General features: G+C 38.8%; 6 protein-coding genes across 6 annotated transcripts; 3 read left to right on the plus strand and 3 right to left on the minus strand.

The window, feature by feature from the left end:
* Positions 1–75: 75 nt before the first annotated feature.
* Positions 76–2,004, minus strand: L201_001276 (uncharacterized protein; the record flags this gene model as incomplete). The annotated part of the gene is made up of 7 exons (XM_066217066.1): positions 76–392; positions 473–893; positions 968–1,128; positions 1,199–1,242; positions 1,326–1,542; positions 1,610–1,739; positions 1,804–2,004. 7 exons carry the CDS (start codon positions 2,002–2,004, stop codon positions 76–78), a joined length of 1,491 nt encoding a protein of 496 aa, XP_066073163.1.
* Positions 2,005–2,557: 553 nt separating this feature from the next.
* L201_001277 (uncharacterized protein) lies at positions 2,558–4,806 on the plus strand (the record flags this gene model as incomplete). Its single annotated transcript, XM_066217067.1, has 6 exons — positions 2,558–2,633; positions 2,687–2,994; positions 3,054–3,126; positions 3,190–3,531; positions 3,584–3,826; positions 3,884–4,806. The coding sequence occupies 6 exons, from the start codon at positions 2,558–2,560 to the stop codon at positions 4,804–4,806; spliced, it is 1,965 nt and encodes a 654-aa protein (XP_066073164.1).
* A 78-nt stretch (positions 4,807–4,884) lies between these two features.
* Positions 4,885–6,992, minus strand: L201_001278 (6-phosphogluconate dehydrogenase (decarboxylating); the record flags this gene model as incomplete). The annotated part of the gene is made up of 9 exons (XM_066217068.1): positions 4,885–4,982; positions 5,040–5,285; positions 5,344–5,407; positions 5,472–5,498; positions 5,577–5,807; positions 5,868–5,891; positions 5,962–6,386; positions 6,471–6,858; positions 6,921–6,992. 9 exons carry the CDS (start codon positions 6,990–6,992, stop codon positions 4,885–4,887), a joined length of 1,575 nt encoding a protein of 524 aa, XP_066073165.1.
* A 637-nt stretch (positions 6,993–7,629) lies between these two features.
* Positions 7,630–9,772, plus strand: L201_001279 (uncharacterized protein; the record flags this gene model as incomplete). The annotated part of the gene is made up of 5 exons (XM_066217069.1): positions 7,630–8,667; positions 8,765–8,849; positions 8,892–9,161; positions 9,221–9,440; positions 9,517–9,772. 5 exons carry the CDS (start codon positions 7,630–7,632, stop codon positions 9,770–9,772), a joined length of 1,869 nt encoding a protein of 622 aa, XP_066073166.1.
* A 281-nt stretch (positions 9,773–10,053) lies between these two features.
* L201_001280 (uncharacterized protein) lies at positions 10,054–11,707 on the minus strand (the record flags this gene model as incomplete). Its single annotated transcript, XM_066217070.1, has 4 exons — positions 10,054–10,368; positions 10,432–11,350; positions 11,414–11,570; positions 11,632–11,707. 4 exons carry the CDS (start codon positions 11,705–11,707, stop codon positions 10,054–10,056), a joined length of 1,467 nt encoding a protein of 488 aa, XP_066073167.1.
* A 3,559-nt stretch (positions 11,708–15,266) lies between these two features.
* On the plus strand, positions 15,267–16,388 carry L201_001281 (uncharacterized protein; the record flags this gene model as incomplete). Its single annotated transcript, XM_066217071.1, has 4 exons — positions 15,267–15,379; positions 15,443–15,604; positions 15,681–15,913; positions 15,988–16,388. The coding sequence occupies 4 exons, from the start codon at positions 15,267–15,269 to the stop codon at positions 16,386–16,388; spliced, it is 909 nt and encodes a 302-aa protein (XP_066073168.1).
* Positions 16,389–16,907: the final 519 nt, after the last annotated feature.

Genomic DNA, 16,907 nt, shown 5'->3' on the forward strand with positions numbered 1-16,907 from the left:
GATGCGGTGATAGCCGCCAGCTCATGTTTATGTGTGTGTAAGAATTCAGATGCATAAGAAAATAGGAAAAAGAAACTAGAAATGACCACTCTCCATAACCTCTTCACCTTCAGCCTCTAAAACTCTTCTTCTATTCTTTGATGTAGAGTTAGAATCAACTTTAGCTTCAGGAGCATACAAAGCACATATGAATGTACCAAAAGCCATAACAGCCAAAACTATCCAAGCAAGATAACCTTTAACTATTTGATTAGATACTGAAATGGCGAAAATACTATTTATTACAGCTGGGAAAATACTTTTGACAATACCGCATATAGCTACTGCTATACCATTTACTGTAGCTATAGCGCCTGGAGGTGCGCAAGAATTGAGTAAAAGTTGTACTGAAGCTATGAATACAAAGGTAATCAGGTTTATCAGCAAATCTCTATATAATGGCTGTAGAAGTGGTGGAAAAAACTTGACTTACTGAAAGTCATATTACCAGAAGAACCCAGAGTGACGAAAACGCCTAAGGACAGCTGAGACAATAAGGGATGATTTGATCTTTGGAACATGTTTGCTATAGCAGGTGAAAGAATGAATAAAGGGAAGATTGATGAAATGATAATAAAAGTTTTCTTTGTTCCCAACCATTTATCAAATTTAGGTAAAGCGATTAATAACCATAAACCTTGGAATAAACCATTTAATGCACCTAAACTAGCAATTTGAGGAGGATTTTTACTTTGACCTCCGATATTTATAGGTGTGAATAGATATAATGGGAATAAAGCGTAGATACAGAAAACAACTGTAACTGTCCATCCATAAATTCCTAACATTCCAACCATCTTCCGGGTTAATACCGACTTTAATGGAGGTGGATTATCGCATTCTTTAGGACGTGTCTGACAGGTGAAGTGCATTTCTAGACGTCAGTTTGAGGTTTTCGGGGCTATAAGACACTCGTCACCCGACTCACTTCCTTTAACCATATAGCACAGAATATCATGGAAAACGCGATGTATATCGCACATACAATACAAGGTAGAGCGTAAGGATAATGAATGAATAATTGGAAATTACCAAATATTCTTGGCCATTGTTTTGCTGGTTCTGCAAAGTATCCTCCAAGTGTAGGACCTACGAATGATATTCATTAGCTTGTTTCTTTAATCCTGCTGATAAAGTGAAAAAGATTATGGCAACTCACCAAGTACAGCTCCCATGTTAGCAGCAAAAGCAAAGTATGCGAAACTACAGATAAGGAATTTAATTGATCAGTCTCCTGTACGCAGTTTTAGTGATACGAGACAAAAAAAAAACAAAAAATCACCCACGCTGTAGCTTGATTAGATGGGTCACAATTCTCAGTAAACAAAGTTCTAATAACCATAGCATTCCCACCGAAAACACCTGCTAAAAATCTACATGCATACATCTGCCAAACATGTTTACAGAAACCGAATAATGCTGTTGCAGATAATGCACCGAATAATGATGCTAATAATACAGGTTTACGACCGAATTTATCTGCTGCCCTTGCCCAGTATAGCACTGTAAGGAACTTGATGGTTAGCGGGCCATTTTTCACGGCTTAAAGAGCTAGGTCCACTAAACTTACGAGAAAGACATTGTGTGATTGAAAAGGCAACTTCTATGAAACCAACACTATATCCTACATTCTCAACAGATACCTCACCAGTCTCGACTATCATTTGCTGTACGAATGGGAACAGGATACCGAAAGTGAGCTGTTACAAGGCTTTCGTCAGTATATCAATATAAGCTGTATTCCGCATAACCAGCTTTACTCACTGGTTCAGATATTCTTGCCATACTCAATAGCGTTATCTGTGCCATGTCCAGAGGTCTTGATTCCACATCTTTGGCAAGGCTTGCATCCTCCAGATCATCGCTGATAGTCCTTGTTGCACCATAATTCGTGGTCTGAATATTCTGATTGTTTACGGTGAGAGTCTCCTCACTGTCTGACCTCGTCCTTGTGAATATACCCATTTTTTGTATGATTTGTCTATGATTTTTTGGTGATTATGATTGAAACGAACAATATTTTGTCATAAGAAAGAGAACCACCAAGTATTCCTTTTCATTTTTTAACAACAAGTAAATATCTATTTGGCATCTCACTGCCGCCGGTCGAACGGGTTCGATTAGCTTGAAAACAAATGCAAAATTGCTAACAAGGAAACCCCCCCGGTTTGAAAACGATCGGGTACCGGACTCCTTTTCACCGGATCTTTCACAGGGTTCTTTAAGTCGTTCAAGATATTACCGTCATCTTCCTTGATATACCCTGCAATTCATAAGTGGATGCTATTTATTGATACTGCTGACAGATGGATCTTTATAGATTCAGATGATGCAGCGTGGTTCGGCCCGGGTAGGCGGTCCGCATGAACGTTGAAATTGTTGTTCATAAATATGTCGAACACAAGAAATCTATCTACATTGCTTGCTAGAATGAGTTTCATCACTCAAAGCAATAATCGCTTGAGCATAGTATCGAGCACATAATAAATAGACACACCGCCTATCCGAGTTTGACAGAATGTTATTAGGTACCAATGATTTCCTCGATAACCCGTTCAAGACAAGAGACGATGTTATCAAAGGCTGTATCGCTTGTAAGTCAGACGCAAATTAGGAAGAGCGATATCCACTGACTTGTTACTGGTAGTATTGGATCCACTGGCTTCTCATACCTCTAAAGGAGGAGCATTGTTAGATATTGGAAGTACAGCTACTCATTATGATGTAAAGGCGGTTGCTTTAGAAGCTTTTGCTCGACCATTATGGGGTTTAGCTTCATTACTTGCTGGAGGAGCTAAATACGAGGGAGCAGAAAGATGGGTCAAAGGTTTTAACTCTGGTACTGATCCTAAGGGAGAAGAATATTGGGGAGAATCTATGGACAAAGATCAACGAATGGTTGAAATGAGTCCCTTGAGTTTCGCTATCGCCATGGCACCTGAAGTATTTTACGATGTAAGTCATCACTTTTCAGATTGGTTTTCAGGTTCTTTTGGCTGATGAAGATCTTGCAGAACCAAAATCCCGAAGCTAAAAAGAATATATGTGCATTTTTACAATCATGTATAGGTAAAAGAATGCCTGATAGTAAGTCTGGAATCATTGGGAAACGATTTAATGGGATTTCCGCTAATGGAAAAACTCTTCTAGCGAACTGGCTATGGTTCAGAGTATTCGCAAATTTAGCTTTAAGAACAGTTGGATCAGATTTTCATAATGCTGAACAAATGGAAAAAGATTTACAAAGATTAGAAGAATTTCAATTACCTCCTCATGATAAAGAAGGTAATGATTCTGCTTCTGCAGGTTGGAGTAGAGATGGACCTGAAGATGTGAAACAATTAGATTATTATAGTTCAAGTTTCGCTATTCAACCTGCTCAAATGATTTATGCAAAATTAGCTGCTAAAACGGATCCTGAAAGAGCAGAAAAATATAGACAAAGAGCTCGTGATTTCTTAGCGGATTTCGTCTACTATTTCTCTGATGATGGTGAGTTCATATCGTCGTATTCAGTAAATATCCACTGATAATTTGGATATAGGTGCCGCTATTCCATTTGGCCGATCAATGGTTTATAGATTCGCTGTCATCGCTACTGCATCAACAATGGCTTTAGCCGATATTGAGCCAGCTGCACCTTTGACTTGGGGTCATGTTAAAGGATTAGTACTTAGACACTTAAGATATTGGAACGACGCAAACGACATTTTTAGAAGTGACAGTACATTGAACATTGGCTATAGATTCGACAATATGAATATGACAGAAAATTATAATGCTCCAGGTAAGTTGGTTCTGCACAATTCCTATACAGCAAAAACTGACGTCAGACTACCTTCAGGTTCACCATACTGGTGTATGAAGGCATTTTTATGTCTTGCAGCCCCAGCTTCACATCCATTCTGGACATCTGAGGAATTATCTTGGCCTACAGATTTACTACCTCTAACAAAATCATTACCTGATCCCTCACATATAATGTGTAGACAAGGAGATCATACATTTTTACTATCTTCTGGACAAGCACCACATTATGCAATGAGACATGGACCAGCAAAATATTGTAAATTCTCATATTCATCTTCATTTGGATTTTGTTGTCCTACAGGAGATATGGATTTAGGTCAATTATCACCTGATTCAATGTTATCTTTAAAAGATATTTCACAAGGTACAGAATCATGTGATGGTGAAACATGGAGAATTAGAAGAAATCCTATCGATGCTAAAATTATAGGTAGAGGCTCAGATAAAGTACATTTAAATTCAAAATGGAAACCATGGAAAGATGTTAAGGTTGAAACTTGGTTATTACCACCACAAAATGAAAAATCAAACTATTATTTAAGAATACATAAAATCAAAACTGATAGAAAATTGTTAAGTGCTGAAGGTGGTTGGACCAACTATGGTCAAGGTCAAGATGGTAGAGCTTTGATTCAATCTTTCTCAGGTTTAATGTCAAAAGGTGGTGATCAAGAACAAGGTTGGTCAAGAGCTGTAACTTCAGGTGGTGCAGTAGGTTTAGTCGATATACCTTATAAAGGTTCAAATGGTAAACGACAAGGTCAATTAGTTCAAATCGATCCAAACTCAAATGTCATTTTCTCAAGAGGTATTTTACCTAGTTTAGTAGGTGAAATTGAACCGGGAGAATCTTGGTTGGTTACTGCTATTTTCGGTAAGCCATCCAAAAACGGTAAAACTGAGGGTTGGGAAGAAGCTTGGAAACAAATTCCTGAAGTGCCCTCATGGATCCAGTAGATTCGTTTTTGTATAAGTCGTAGATTGTAGCATGAATACATAATAACTTGTGATATAGATACAGAATTGTATATACATTTAAACTCCTGGCATTTTAGCAAATTCTGTGTGGTATTTACCTTTCTCGTGACCTTTCTCAGCTTTACCTTTAAGATCGTAATTGTGATGACCAAAGTCTGCAAAAATGGTGCGTCAGTACATCAAGCTGTAGCTACGATGGAAAAATTACTTACAATCTAACTCGAGTTCTTGGAAATTGGTGTTAAGATCACGACAATTAATTGATTTGATGTATTCAAGGGAAGCACCTAGGGCTGGTGCAACAGCATCTGTTTCAATAGCGATAGTATAGAGCTTCTTTTGGGCATCATAAGTTTTGGCCAACTCTTTGGCTATTTCTGGAATACTTTTCAAGATGTTGAGTGGTTCAGAGGGACCGAATTTCTCGAATAAAGGAAGGAAGAATTCCGCAATGGCATCTGGGAAGATAGGTTAGCGCAAAAATGTTCACTATCGATGTTAACGATCACGATTTACCTGACTGAATGATACATCCTTGTCTCCAAATTTTGATACAAGTGGCCAATTCGACGTTCCATTTCTACACATAGTCGATATCGTATCGTTAGTCATCTTGAAAGATATTCTTGAGGAACATTACGTACCTGGTCTTGAGATGCCTTGGTGATGATCTATTGTCATGTTATAAGTCAGCCTCACATCTTGAACATGTCATCGTATGATGTGGAAACGATCGAAACAGAACTTACATCTAGACCTTGAATGAAAGCTCCTAAGATAGCTCCATAAACCGCAGTGTGTACTGTATCAAGTAATTTATCTTTCTCGGCCTTTTCGAGTTTAGCTTCTTTTGCTTTTGACGGTTGTGGTAAGTTTAGGTTATCAGCAACTTTTGACCTTTCTTGTTTGTCCGAGGAGATTATACGAAGTTGGTGTGCTGCTGCGATTGCTGGTGCCGCTACATGTCTTTCGGCAATTTCCTGTATAAAATGATTAGCATCAATCCTTCTGTGCATCTATTGATTACACATGGTATTCACCTTTGCAGACCATGTACCTGTGCCCTGTGAGCGTGCAAGGATAAATCAGTTAAGTAGTTATAGTCGTAGCCAGCAAGTGTCATAAGGGACTCACTTCTGATAGGTCAACATCTTGAGTAACTTTATCTTCGATCTTTTCTACAATACCATCTTGAGCATGCTCGATACCACCACCTTCCTTAAATCTTAAACCTTTGAATCCAATACCAATCAAGAAATTACCTCTTAATGGTCCATCTTTCCACCAAGATTCAAACAGATTTGAAATCTCATCATTTGATAAACCAAGTTGATAGTGCAATAAAGCTCTAACTTCACATAAAATTGATAAATGAGCATGTTCAATACCATTATGAATCATCTTAACATAATGACCTGAACCTCCTGGTCCTATATGCATAACACATGGTTCACCTTCAGGTGTTTTAGCTGCCCATTTTTCTAGGTATGGTTTAAGGTATTCCCATGCTTCTTTAGTACATCCTGGTGACATTGAAGGACCGTGTCTAGCGGATTGATCTATATCTCATATTAGCATATCACTCGAAAAAAGCGCTGAAGCACAAGTCGGGGGGCGTATAGAAGAAGGATTACTTTACTCACATCCACCACTGACACCCATTCCTACCCATTGTATACCTTTATCTTTAGCTTTAGCTTGTCTATGTTCAGTCTCTGCCCACCATTCATTACCACCATCTACAACTATGTCACCTTTTTCTAATAATGGTAAGATTTGATCTTCAATTTTATCCACCCCTTTACCGTGAGGCATACTAAGAACTACTATTCTAGGCTTTTTATCTTTTTCATCTTTTGATGCTTTTGGAAAAGCATTAACCAACTTTTCCAAAGATGTAAAACCGTGAACTAGATTCTCATCAACGTTTTCATCTTCTTTAGCTTCTTTCATCAATTTCTCAACCGCTTCTTTCTCATAATCGTAACATCCTACTCTTGATCCGTTTTGAGAGAATAGTAAAGTCATACCCTTATCTTAAACCCATCAGTCCTTATAGCTTATCCATCAAGAAGCTGTAAATCATAACTTACCCCTCCCATACTTCCACTTCCGACAATACCAATTTCAATGTCATTCACTTTCTCGTTGTCGATATCTGCCATCTTGTTTAAGTTGCTATCCGGGTTTCTACACTGGTGGTTGATTTGAAAGAATGCATGCTGACATTGGGATTCATATAGCTTTGTACAAAAAGTTCTCACCGCGTATGCAGCTTTCAGTTGACTGATTCAGATTGTGACGTCTGACTATCTTATAACGGGGACTGAAAATAGAATGCGTTGACAGAATATAATGCAATATTCTAATGCGACGTCACTGCTCATTCCTTATTGATAAACCAAACCGTGCCTGACATCCTGAAATCGCATCTTAGTTGTCCATTTTAGATTATTCGCTGTAAGGTAGTTAGGCGACTGTAAGGTATCCCTTGAATTGCTGGTATTTCGAACTGCATCAACGTATAGCCTATGTACAGTAAGTTGAGGATTAGATAGCACGTCCGTCAACCGGGTCTGTAAAGCTAAAGCATAGTAACATGATATTTGACGATCCGAGATTGTCTCACTTCTTTGCTGGAACGGCTGGCATGGCGCTCAGGCTGGATCTCTATGATTGTTTCCATGAGAAATCTACAATATGCCAAAATAAAGGTTAAACTTGCAGATATTTCGACTTTATCGATATTGTAAAGAAAAGGAATTCTTCAACAATGTATGACTTGGCCAGATCGCTACCAAAATGTCATTTGACAACGCTGGACTTCGAAGACGTTCGCCAAACCCAAATTCGCCTTTACCTCAACTAGAGATCCCGTATTCACCAGTTCTACTATCGCCCTATATCCATGTCACCGGTAATAACAACATTAATAATGAAGGGGATGGAAGGAATTTGGGGCTAGGCTACAATGATGTTATTGATAGGTATTCAAGGCCTTCACCACTTTTAAATCCAAGGGATTATCCAGGTCCAAATCCTACAATACGGTTGATTCCTTCGAATGGCAATTTATCTCATAGTCCAATTCAGGCTACTCGTCATAATATTAGTAGAATTCCTGCACCTAAATTCTCGAGATCAAAATCCAATGATGAAAATAGAAGTATATCATCTGAATCAGCGGCTTCTATAGCGGCGTTGAGAAGGAATAGAACCGATCCTAAATCGTATTCCAATGGTGAAAGAGCAAGTAAAGGAGATTATCTTGAATATGGTTCTTCACTCTTCCCTAGAGATAGTAGAGATAGACCTGTACCTCCGTTACCTTTAGATATCAAAAGATTTAAAGGTGGTCCACCAAGTATAAATTCCTCAAGATCCAGCTCATCAGGAAGATATACAGGAGAAAGTACCTTGGGATCATTTAGTTCAGCTACGCCTAATAGTAGTATACAAGAAGGTATCAATAGACCAAATAGCGTGTTATCAAGTTTAAAATCATTGAGAAACCCTTTTTCAAAATCCCGTCCTCATTCTTCGGCTGCAGCTTCTATAAACACACCTTCGTCACCTGCTATGTCAACCAGATCAATTACTTCTTTCGCTACTTCGAATTCTTCTAGAAGTTCAGTTTCCTCAACATCAACTTTAGCCGTACCATTTTATCCTTCAGCCTTCTGGAAAGAGGACGGAAAATTGACCAATGTTACCAGTAGAGATGTTAGTGAGAAACTTACAGATAAATTTCCAGCTCCAAGACAGGTCAAAGAAGCTGAAAAGGGGAGGAAGGAGAGGTGGACAGGATACAAATGGGTTCTATTGTTGTCGGTGATGACTGTGAGTAATAAATCTGAATGTCCAGAGCTGACATTCAGGTGTTTGCGTATGGTGTTGCAGGCTTGACATGGGCATTGTTGATACTTGGTCGAGGTAGGTCTACTCTAACTTTCCATTCGCTGACGGAATAGTGAATCCACACAGTGATGTTACCATGGTAGCAGATCCGGATATTGTGATATGTGAGTCAGATCTCTCGCTAAACGATGCTGACTTCTGTATAGTCCTCACGCTCGCCTCACTCCTTTGCATATTCACGGGTCTCATTGGTTTTACTGGGGTTTTACTCAATTCTAGACCCATACTGGCTTTTTACAATTTATTATTATGGCCTATCGTATTATCGTTATGTTTAGTAGGATATACATCATACAAAAGGGGGGCATTACAGCTAGAAAGGAAATTGAATCAATCATGGAGTCAATTCTTAGATGATAGTGAACGTTTGACTATACAAAATTCGTTAAGCTGTTGCGGGTACTATAATCCCCTTCGTAAGTCAGATCTGGTATATCTATATCAGCATTATGAATTAACCAACATCCCATGGTAGATGACGCGACATACTCCAAAAGATGTTATCCAAGGACAATTCTACCAGGATGTAAATCAAAATGGATCAAATTTGAAAGACAAAATCTTCACAAGTTTTCCACAGCTGCTTTTAGTGTTTTAGGTTTCCATTTCCTTAATATTGTTATAGCTTTACTGTGTTCAAATCATGTCAACAGAACATTTGGTAAAGGTCTCACCCCACCTGCTTACCGATTGAGGTGAGTTCAACGCTGTGTTTGCACTATTGTAGATGAAGACACTGACTGATTGTTGGATTATTTTACATCGTTTCAGGATGGCCGATGTTCGAGCTAATGCTTTAGCTGTATTAACAACTTTACCAAAAACGATACCTGCCAAATCGTCTCTTTCGAGAAATCATGCAATAAGTCATAAACATCGACCCGAATCACCTTATTCAAGATCCTCGTCAAGAATGAGTGTGTCAAGTTGTGATACAGAGACAGTCTGGAATGAAGTCCTACATGAAGCTGGACCAGGACCTAGAGGAAGAATATTGCGGGAGGCCAGAGAACGTGGTGCATTATAACAAGTTTGGTTGTTATAGGTTCTACTTGTTTGATATGACTGACATTTGCGCATACATTATATGAATTGATGGCCATATGATAGATGTGAATAAGTAATTATGTTGCATCAATAAATATATATACCTGATAAAAATCGTAACAAAGCTACATAAACTATATACAGCCCTAATCCATTGAAATATATTAAACAAGATCAGATCTTGATTTTTTTGATTTTTTCCCAAATCATGTCCATATTCCTACTATCATCGTAAGACATAGAAACTACAAAAAAAAAAGCTTATCGAGCTTTTTCAATGTTTTCAACTTGATCTTTAGTTTCGTACATTTCTTCTTCTTGTTTACCACCAGCGTAACCAAGAGCACCGACAGCAGCAGCTGGTACAACACCACCTTGAGCAGCTTCAATTTCTCTTTCAAGTTCACCAGCAGCAGGTACACCGAATCTTCTACCATCTTGGTTCCAGATATATACAGCCCAAAGAGCAATGTAAACGAAACATGGGACAACAAGGTAGTATGAAGTTCTGGTTGAGAATTTATCGGCAATAGCACCTTGAATTGGAGGGAAGACAGCACCACCAGATACACCCATCTATAAGAAATGTAAGCTATTAGCAATGTTTACAACGATTCAAGAGAAAGTAAAAATACTCACAACAAGTAAGGCAGCAGCTCGTCTAGTGTGTCTACCAAGACCTGAGGTACCTAATACGAAGATACATGGGTACATGATTGATTCGAAGAACATGACCAACATTAAACAGATGACACCACTCATACCGTGGAGAGAACCGATTAAGATTGATAATAAGGCACACATGACGGCGTACACAGCGAGGAGTACTGGAGCTGAGATGACGGCTAAAAGAGCTGTACCGACGAATCGACCAACGGTGAAGATGATAAGAGCGTATGATAATAATTGTGAACCTCTTGAATCTTTGATGTGGGCGTTTTCGGCTGTATAGTTTAAGAAGAATGAACCGATAGTAACTTGAGCACCGACGTAAAGGAATTGAGCGACGAAACCAGTAATAGCTCTGTATTGTTTGTAGAATGGTTCGGAAGCTTTAGAGTTACCACCATGGGTTTCAGCAAGAGCTTCAGCTTCAGCTTGAAGAGCTTCTTCAGATACTTCAGGTAATTTGGTGAGGATGAAGGCTAAAGCTACGAGCATACCCATACCAGATACAGCTAAGTAGACCCATTGAACGTTGGTAAGGTTATCAGAGTTACCATCACCGAAGAAGTATTTTGAGGCGATTAAAGGACCAGTGAATGAAGCTACACCGTTGAAAGATTGAGAGAATTGTAATCTGAAGTTGGCAACGTTGTGTGGTGGCATAACTGAAACGTATGAGTTGGCAGCAACTTCTAATGTAGCTAAACCACATGCGATAACAGCAGTACAGATGACGAAACCACCAAAGATAGCTTGAGGGTTTTTGGTGTTGACGGAGAATTTAGCTACTGGCCAGAAAAGGATAGCACCCAAAGAGTAAAGTGAAAGACCCATAACGATAGCGGTTTTGTATCCACGTCTCTTCAAGACTTCACCAGCGACAGGGGAGTAACTATCAAAGCAAGAGAACTAAGTTAGATGCAATTTATAAGAGTGACAATGAGATTAAACTCACGCAAAGTAACCAATACCGAAATAAGCGACTTGAAGACCAGTTGATTGAAGTTTGGTGATACCCAATACATTTTGGAAATGTTTGTTAAGGACATCAAGGAGACCGTATGCGAAACCCCATAAGAAGAAAAGGGATGTGACGAGGATGAAAGCCCAGACTATGGAACAGTATATATCAGTATGAGAAGAAGTAGGCATCGGAGTAGCATGTAAACTCACGATATTCTCGTCTGATGAAACCATTTCGGAGTGGGTTACCGCCACTGCCACCGGAGACTACTGCACCACCTGCCATTGTGGATGTTTTTTATTGATAGATTGAAAGGTATAAAGAGATGATAGAAGGGATGGAGTCGATTTGTTGAATAGAATAAATAGTGAGGTTGGGGAAAAAGTGTTCATCAAAAGAAAACATTCCTCCTCTTTATACCTTTTTTCCATTCCTACCTTGTTGAGTTCTGAAAATGATCTGTGATCCCCATCGAGGAACCCCGGGTCTAGACGATTACACCAAGTCGTACACCCATGGGGCAAGTACACGAAAAAAATTAGATCAATCTTGTCCTGTTTTTTTTTTGCTTGGAGTTCCATTTTGATTTTGATTTTGATTTTGGCCCCTTTTGCTCAGGAACCTTTTTGGGGGTTTTGACTTTACAACATTTACCGATCTTTCTACTTGTCTGCATTTAGAAGTAGTACTGTAGAATATCAGAGGTTTGATATGAGGTATCAGGGAGGGGAGTATGTATGTAAAAATAAAACTTGGCGATTTTTATGTCAGTTGATAATAAGGTACCGCTAAATGAGGTCGGAGGCGTCGATCTCCCGGCGGATGTGTGAAAAGATGTCTTAGGGTAGCAGTCAATTATTCCCTGCGTTCGACTCTTGACACAAGGAAGAAAAGAGGAGTTTCCTCTCGTCTGAACTGCTAAGGAACGGGAAACAAAACATCCCAAAACCCAGCGAAAAAAAAAAACCAAATAATTTGGTTTACATGACGTATGACTCTCAATTATGCGGCATCTGCTCAAGCGAATAATGTAAATTCATCCATTTTTACGTTGAACTGAAGGTTTTCACTACGGGACTGCCGCCGGTGAATTGTGAATACTGTTTTGTAGTATGTAACGATATTACGTGTTGAGTACAGAGAAATTTGGTTTTTTTCATTTCCAACATCGATTTTTTGGGATGAAACAGATGATTTTCGAATTTGATTGGTTGTGAGAAGGGCTTGGATCATGGAAAAAAAAAACCAAAAACGACTTTCCGGTAAATCGTTACCGCCGGCTTTTTCCGTATTGGAATAAGCGATCTAAATCCTCACCCCTTAGATCTCTTTCTCTTAATTGTGATCAACATCCCCTTAGACACGATCCAGTCAAAAATGAAAGAAAACCTGCCGAGTGAGTCCAAGGGAATCTTCGCTACTTTACCAGCAGCTGCGGTCGGAAACCCAAATTGTAATTCAAGAAAGAAAGAGCTTTTTTTTTTTCCTGTGGCCTAAACTTTAATGACAATCCACTTGCATGCATGCTCCCACCAATTTTAATTAAAGTACATCTTCTAGCTTGTCAGCTGATAGTTTATCATATGGCGATATGGAGTGGAGCAGGGGAATCCATACGAGTTTCGAAGTTATGTACGGAGGCTGTTTCTATTTTCACTCACGTATGACATCCCATTTTTAGTAAAAACATTTTTTACTGTGCGGCATCGTACTCTTTTGATCGTCCCGATATTATCGATATCAGGTATGACTGTTGCAAGTAGTAAAGTCAGTCCCCCTTGAAGATTTTACGTTCTTGAATCACCTGAGCCAGGAACCAAAATTAATCACGAGATCCAATTCTTGTATTCGGAAAAATGAATCAGGTGAAGCTAAAACATTACGATATGTCTTGATGTTGTGACTCAACGTTCACTGCCTGGTTCCCCTTTATGGGGACAAAAACGATGTGGGTTTGAACCCATAACCTCCATGTTTCCTCCTCATTTTCCCCATATCAAATTAATTGCTTGCTCAACTGAACGATATTCGTAATCCCCAAATTACATGTCAACAAAAAGATGGATGATGATGTATCGATTGAAATTTCTTGGTTTCATACGAATTTAACGTTACCTCTTCGTATTTGGTATTATATTGCAGAAAATTTATGCCAAATTCACGACGTTTTTAGAGGCAACATGCTAGGAGAAAAACCAAATCTATTCAGGAAGGATATACCAAATGATACGTTTTATTTGGTTTTCCTTTCGGCACTAGACTATTGTATGACGCAAATCATTGGTTTCGTATGGGTTGATTTGCATGGTTTCGTCAGTTACCGCAATTAATTCTTAGTGATATCCTGCTGCATGCTACTACTAACTGTACCTTGCGCTTCTCGCTGTCTTCCATCGGCAGTTTCTTCAATGTCGGATAAATCAGGCTCTAGCCGTAGTGGAAAAAAAAACCTTGGCAAGCAGGTCCGTAACTGCTTTTCAAGCGGGACCGGTAGATTTTTCTGACATCTCCGAAAGCAATAGGGGTTTTTTTGAGGAGGACATGGTGAAAATCTTATTCACATCTGTCTTTGACCATTGGTGGCTAGGAGCGAATGAAAGACTGGATTTACAAGTCAATCTTCGGTCTATTAGCAAAATCAGTCATATATCAGTCGGTAATACCGTTGACCTATAGCATAACATGTATAACTGTAAGCATCTTTCAAGAAAGAGGTATTCACATCTATCAACTTGAGTCACTAAGAAGTGGTATCTGAGCAGAGCAGTTCGAGAAATGTTAAACAATCTATGATTTATGTCAAACATCCATCAGCCCTTGTTACAACCGTTGTTCCTCTCGTTGATTTTCGACGTCAACAAGTAAAATCAAGTTAGGCATGTTGTTCAGCCATGAAGCTATGGGGTGGGGTGTCAATACATATTACCACGCAAATAGCTTTCGCGAAACACGTTCACGGTTGTACCTGTGATTTACATTGATCAGCCTCCACATCTTATTACTCGATCGCAGAACGACTCTTTCGGATTCGATCGATCATGCCCCGGTGGAGGCCCATCAAAACATTGTTCCCTCATATTTTTCTCTTAGCTTCTGCTTGAGGTTAGCTTTTTGTAAATTTCTACTATAGTAAAAAATGTATTCGTCATATGTATCGCTGTCTGATAGTCATGACACAACTACTAGACTAGTTAGTCACTTTTGGCATCCTTACACAAATTGTGTCTAAAGATAGTCATCATGAGCACAAAAATACCATTTCATCTAATTCAAAAAGCCGAGTTGCCGAAACATCAGATTCCAACACAGCCAACATCGTATTGATGAGAAGGCGATCCTCGTCTCCCGCCCAGCTCAAACAGCTTTTATAGACATTATTTTGCGATGATGGTTTTACTTCGTAAGCGTGAACACATCATATGAGGATTTGTACAAAAGGCTCAAAGAACATACTCAAATAAGTATATCTGATATAGGTTTATCGTAATTCTGACATTATTCTCGACTGTTACTTTTTTTCCGATCATCGAGACTTCGTCGTCACATCAATAGAAACATCAGCTATACGCAATACGACGCACGCAATATTGATTGAGGAATGCGATTGTGACGCTTTATGACGCTGTGTAGAAATTCAATAGCCTAAGATGTTTCTCTTGTACAGCATTGCTGGAATGGACTTTCGATCTAAGTACGATTGACTACATGAGTATATCCAGCTTAGAGGATACATGAAAAGAATTCCTGTATATATAACCACTTGTTTACCTTTATGTCGCAATATCCAGTATCTTATCAGCATCACATATCTTGTAAATACTAAATTGAATTTTCCAAATCCACCATGAAGACCTCAGCAGCTATCGCACTCACATTAGCAGGTTTTGCTACGGCTAATCCAATCGTCAGATCATCTAAATGGAAGAGAGCAGGATTACAAGGATTGGATTTTGAGATGTGAGTTGTTATCGGATGGTTATTTTCAGCTACGTTCCTAATAGTTTTCTATTCTTCAAATAGTATCAATCTCGCTCGAAATCTTGAATCACTTGAATTGAATTACTGGAATCAAGGATTAAAGAATTTCACGGATGAAGATTTCAATAATGCCGGGTATCAAGGTTTTAGAACATATCTTGAATTATTCAGAGATCAAGAAATCGCTCATTTCACTGTACTCAAGTGAGTTTACCTCTTCTTCGACATTGACTAACGGAAGCGCACCTTTAGCTAAATGTTTTTTCCTTCTCATCTTTAGTGAAGCTGCAGGAGAAGGCTTTGAAAATTGTACTTATACTTTCCCAGTAAATACACCATACGATTTATTAGCTGTTGGTCAAGTTATTACTACAGTTGGTGAAGGTGCTTTCATTGGTGGTGTAGCCAATTTGACCGATTCACCTTCAAGACAAACTGGAGCTGAAATTATAGGTAATGAAGCTAGACAAAATTCCTTATTGAGACAATTCTTAGGTCTTGACTATTTCAATGGTAAATGTCCAAAGGTGTATTTGTGATTTTTTCAATACCATTACTAATTGATATTATCTTTTTGATATAATTAGCTGTCAACTTCGATACTCCATTAACAGCATCACAAGCATATTCATTAGCTAAACCTTTCCTCAACTGTCCCTCATCTAATCCACCTATTAAGTTCCACTCAATCCCACCACTCACAGCAAATTTCACTTCGGGTTCGACCCCTCACAACGCCGGAGATGAAATTACTGTTAATTGGGATTCATCAAAGGTTTACTTGGGTCAAGATGTACACATCACTTTCTTAGCTGATATGTATTCAATTCCAGCTCCATTAACTCAAAGTGGTAATGATGGTCAAGGTACAGTTAACCTTCCTAAAGGTATCAATGGTACTTCAATTATTGTTGCCACAAACTTTAATGGTGGAGGTCCAATTCCAGATGAACAAAACTTTGCTATCGGTTACGTTGTAGTAGCTTAAGGTATTTTTAGTTCAATATGTCATTTTCGGACGTTTACACCCGTTGTCGTCAAACATAGTGAAATGGACAATTACTTAGTCAATCAACCAAATAAAATCTGTAGCTTTTAATCATATATTTATAGTTGAAGTCATATTCCCGAACCCATGTATCTGTTATTCTTGTATTATCATGCTTGCGTGTCTAGTATTTGTTTTCAGCAGATTGCCTTGCACGTTATTATCAGGCGAGCTGAATATGAACAGAACAATTGGATTTTACCGAAAACATGAAACGGGCTTTGATCGCTTTTCTCCTGGTTCTCTTTGCCTTCGACGCTGTTAAAAGGGTTCTGGCAAATTCATCCGAGACATCCTCATACATTCAACTCTTCTGCTGATTTTTTACTTGCATAGAAAGTAAAGCAAATGGAATATATCAAAACTTTTGATGGTTCCTGCATCAGTTCCCGCAAATAATGATCCGCCCTTTTTAATCTTGGTTGTTGGTGGTTTGTGCGCTGTGGCGTTAGATTCTCA

The sequence above is a fragment of the Kwoniella dendrophila genome, chromosome 1 (assembly GCF_036810415.1).
Source record: "Kwoniella dendrophila CBS 6074 chromosome 1, complete sequence".
Lineage (NCBI taxonomy): Eukaryota > Fungi > Basidiomycota > Tremellomycetes > Tremellales > Cryptococcaceae > Kwoniella > Kwoniella dendrophila.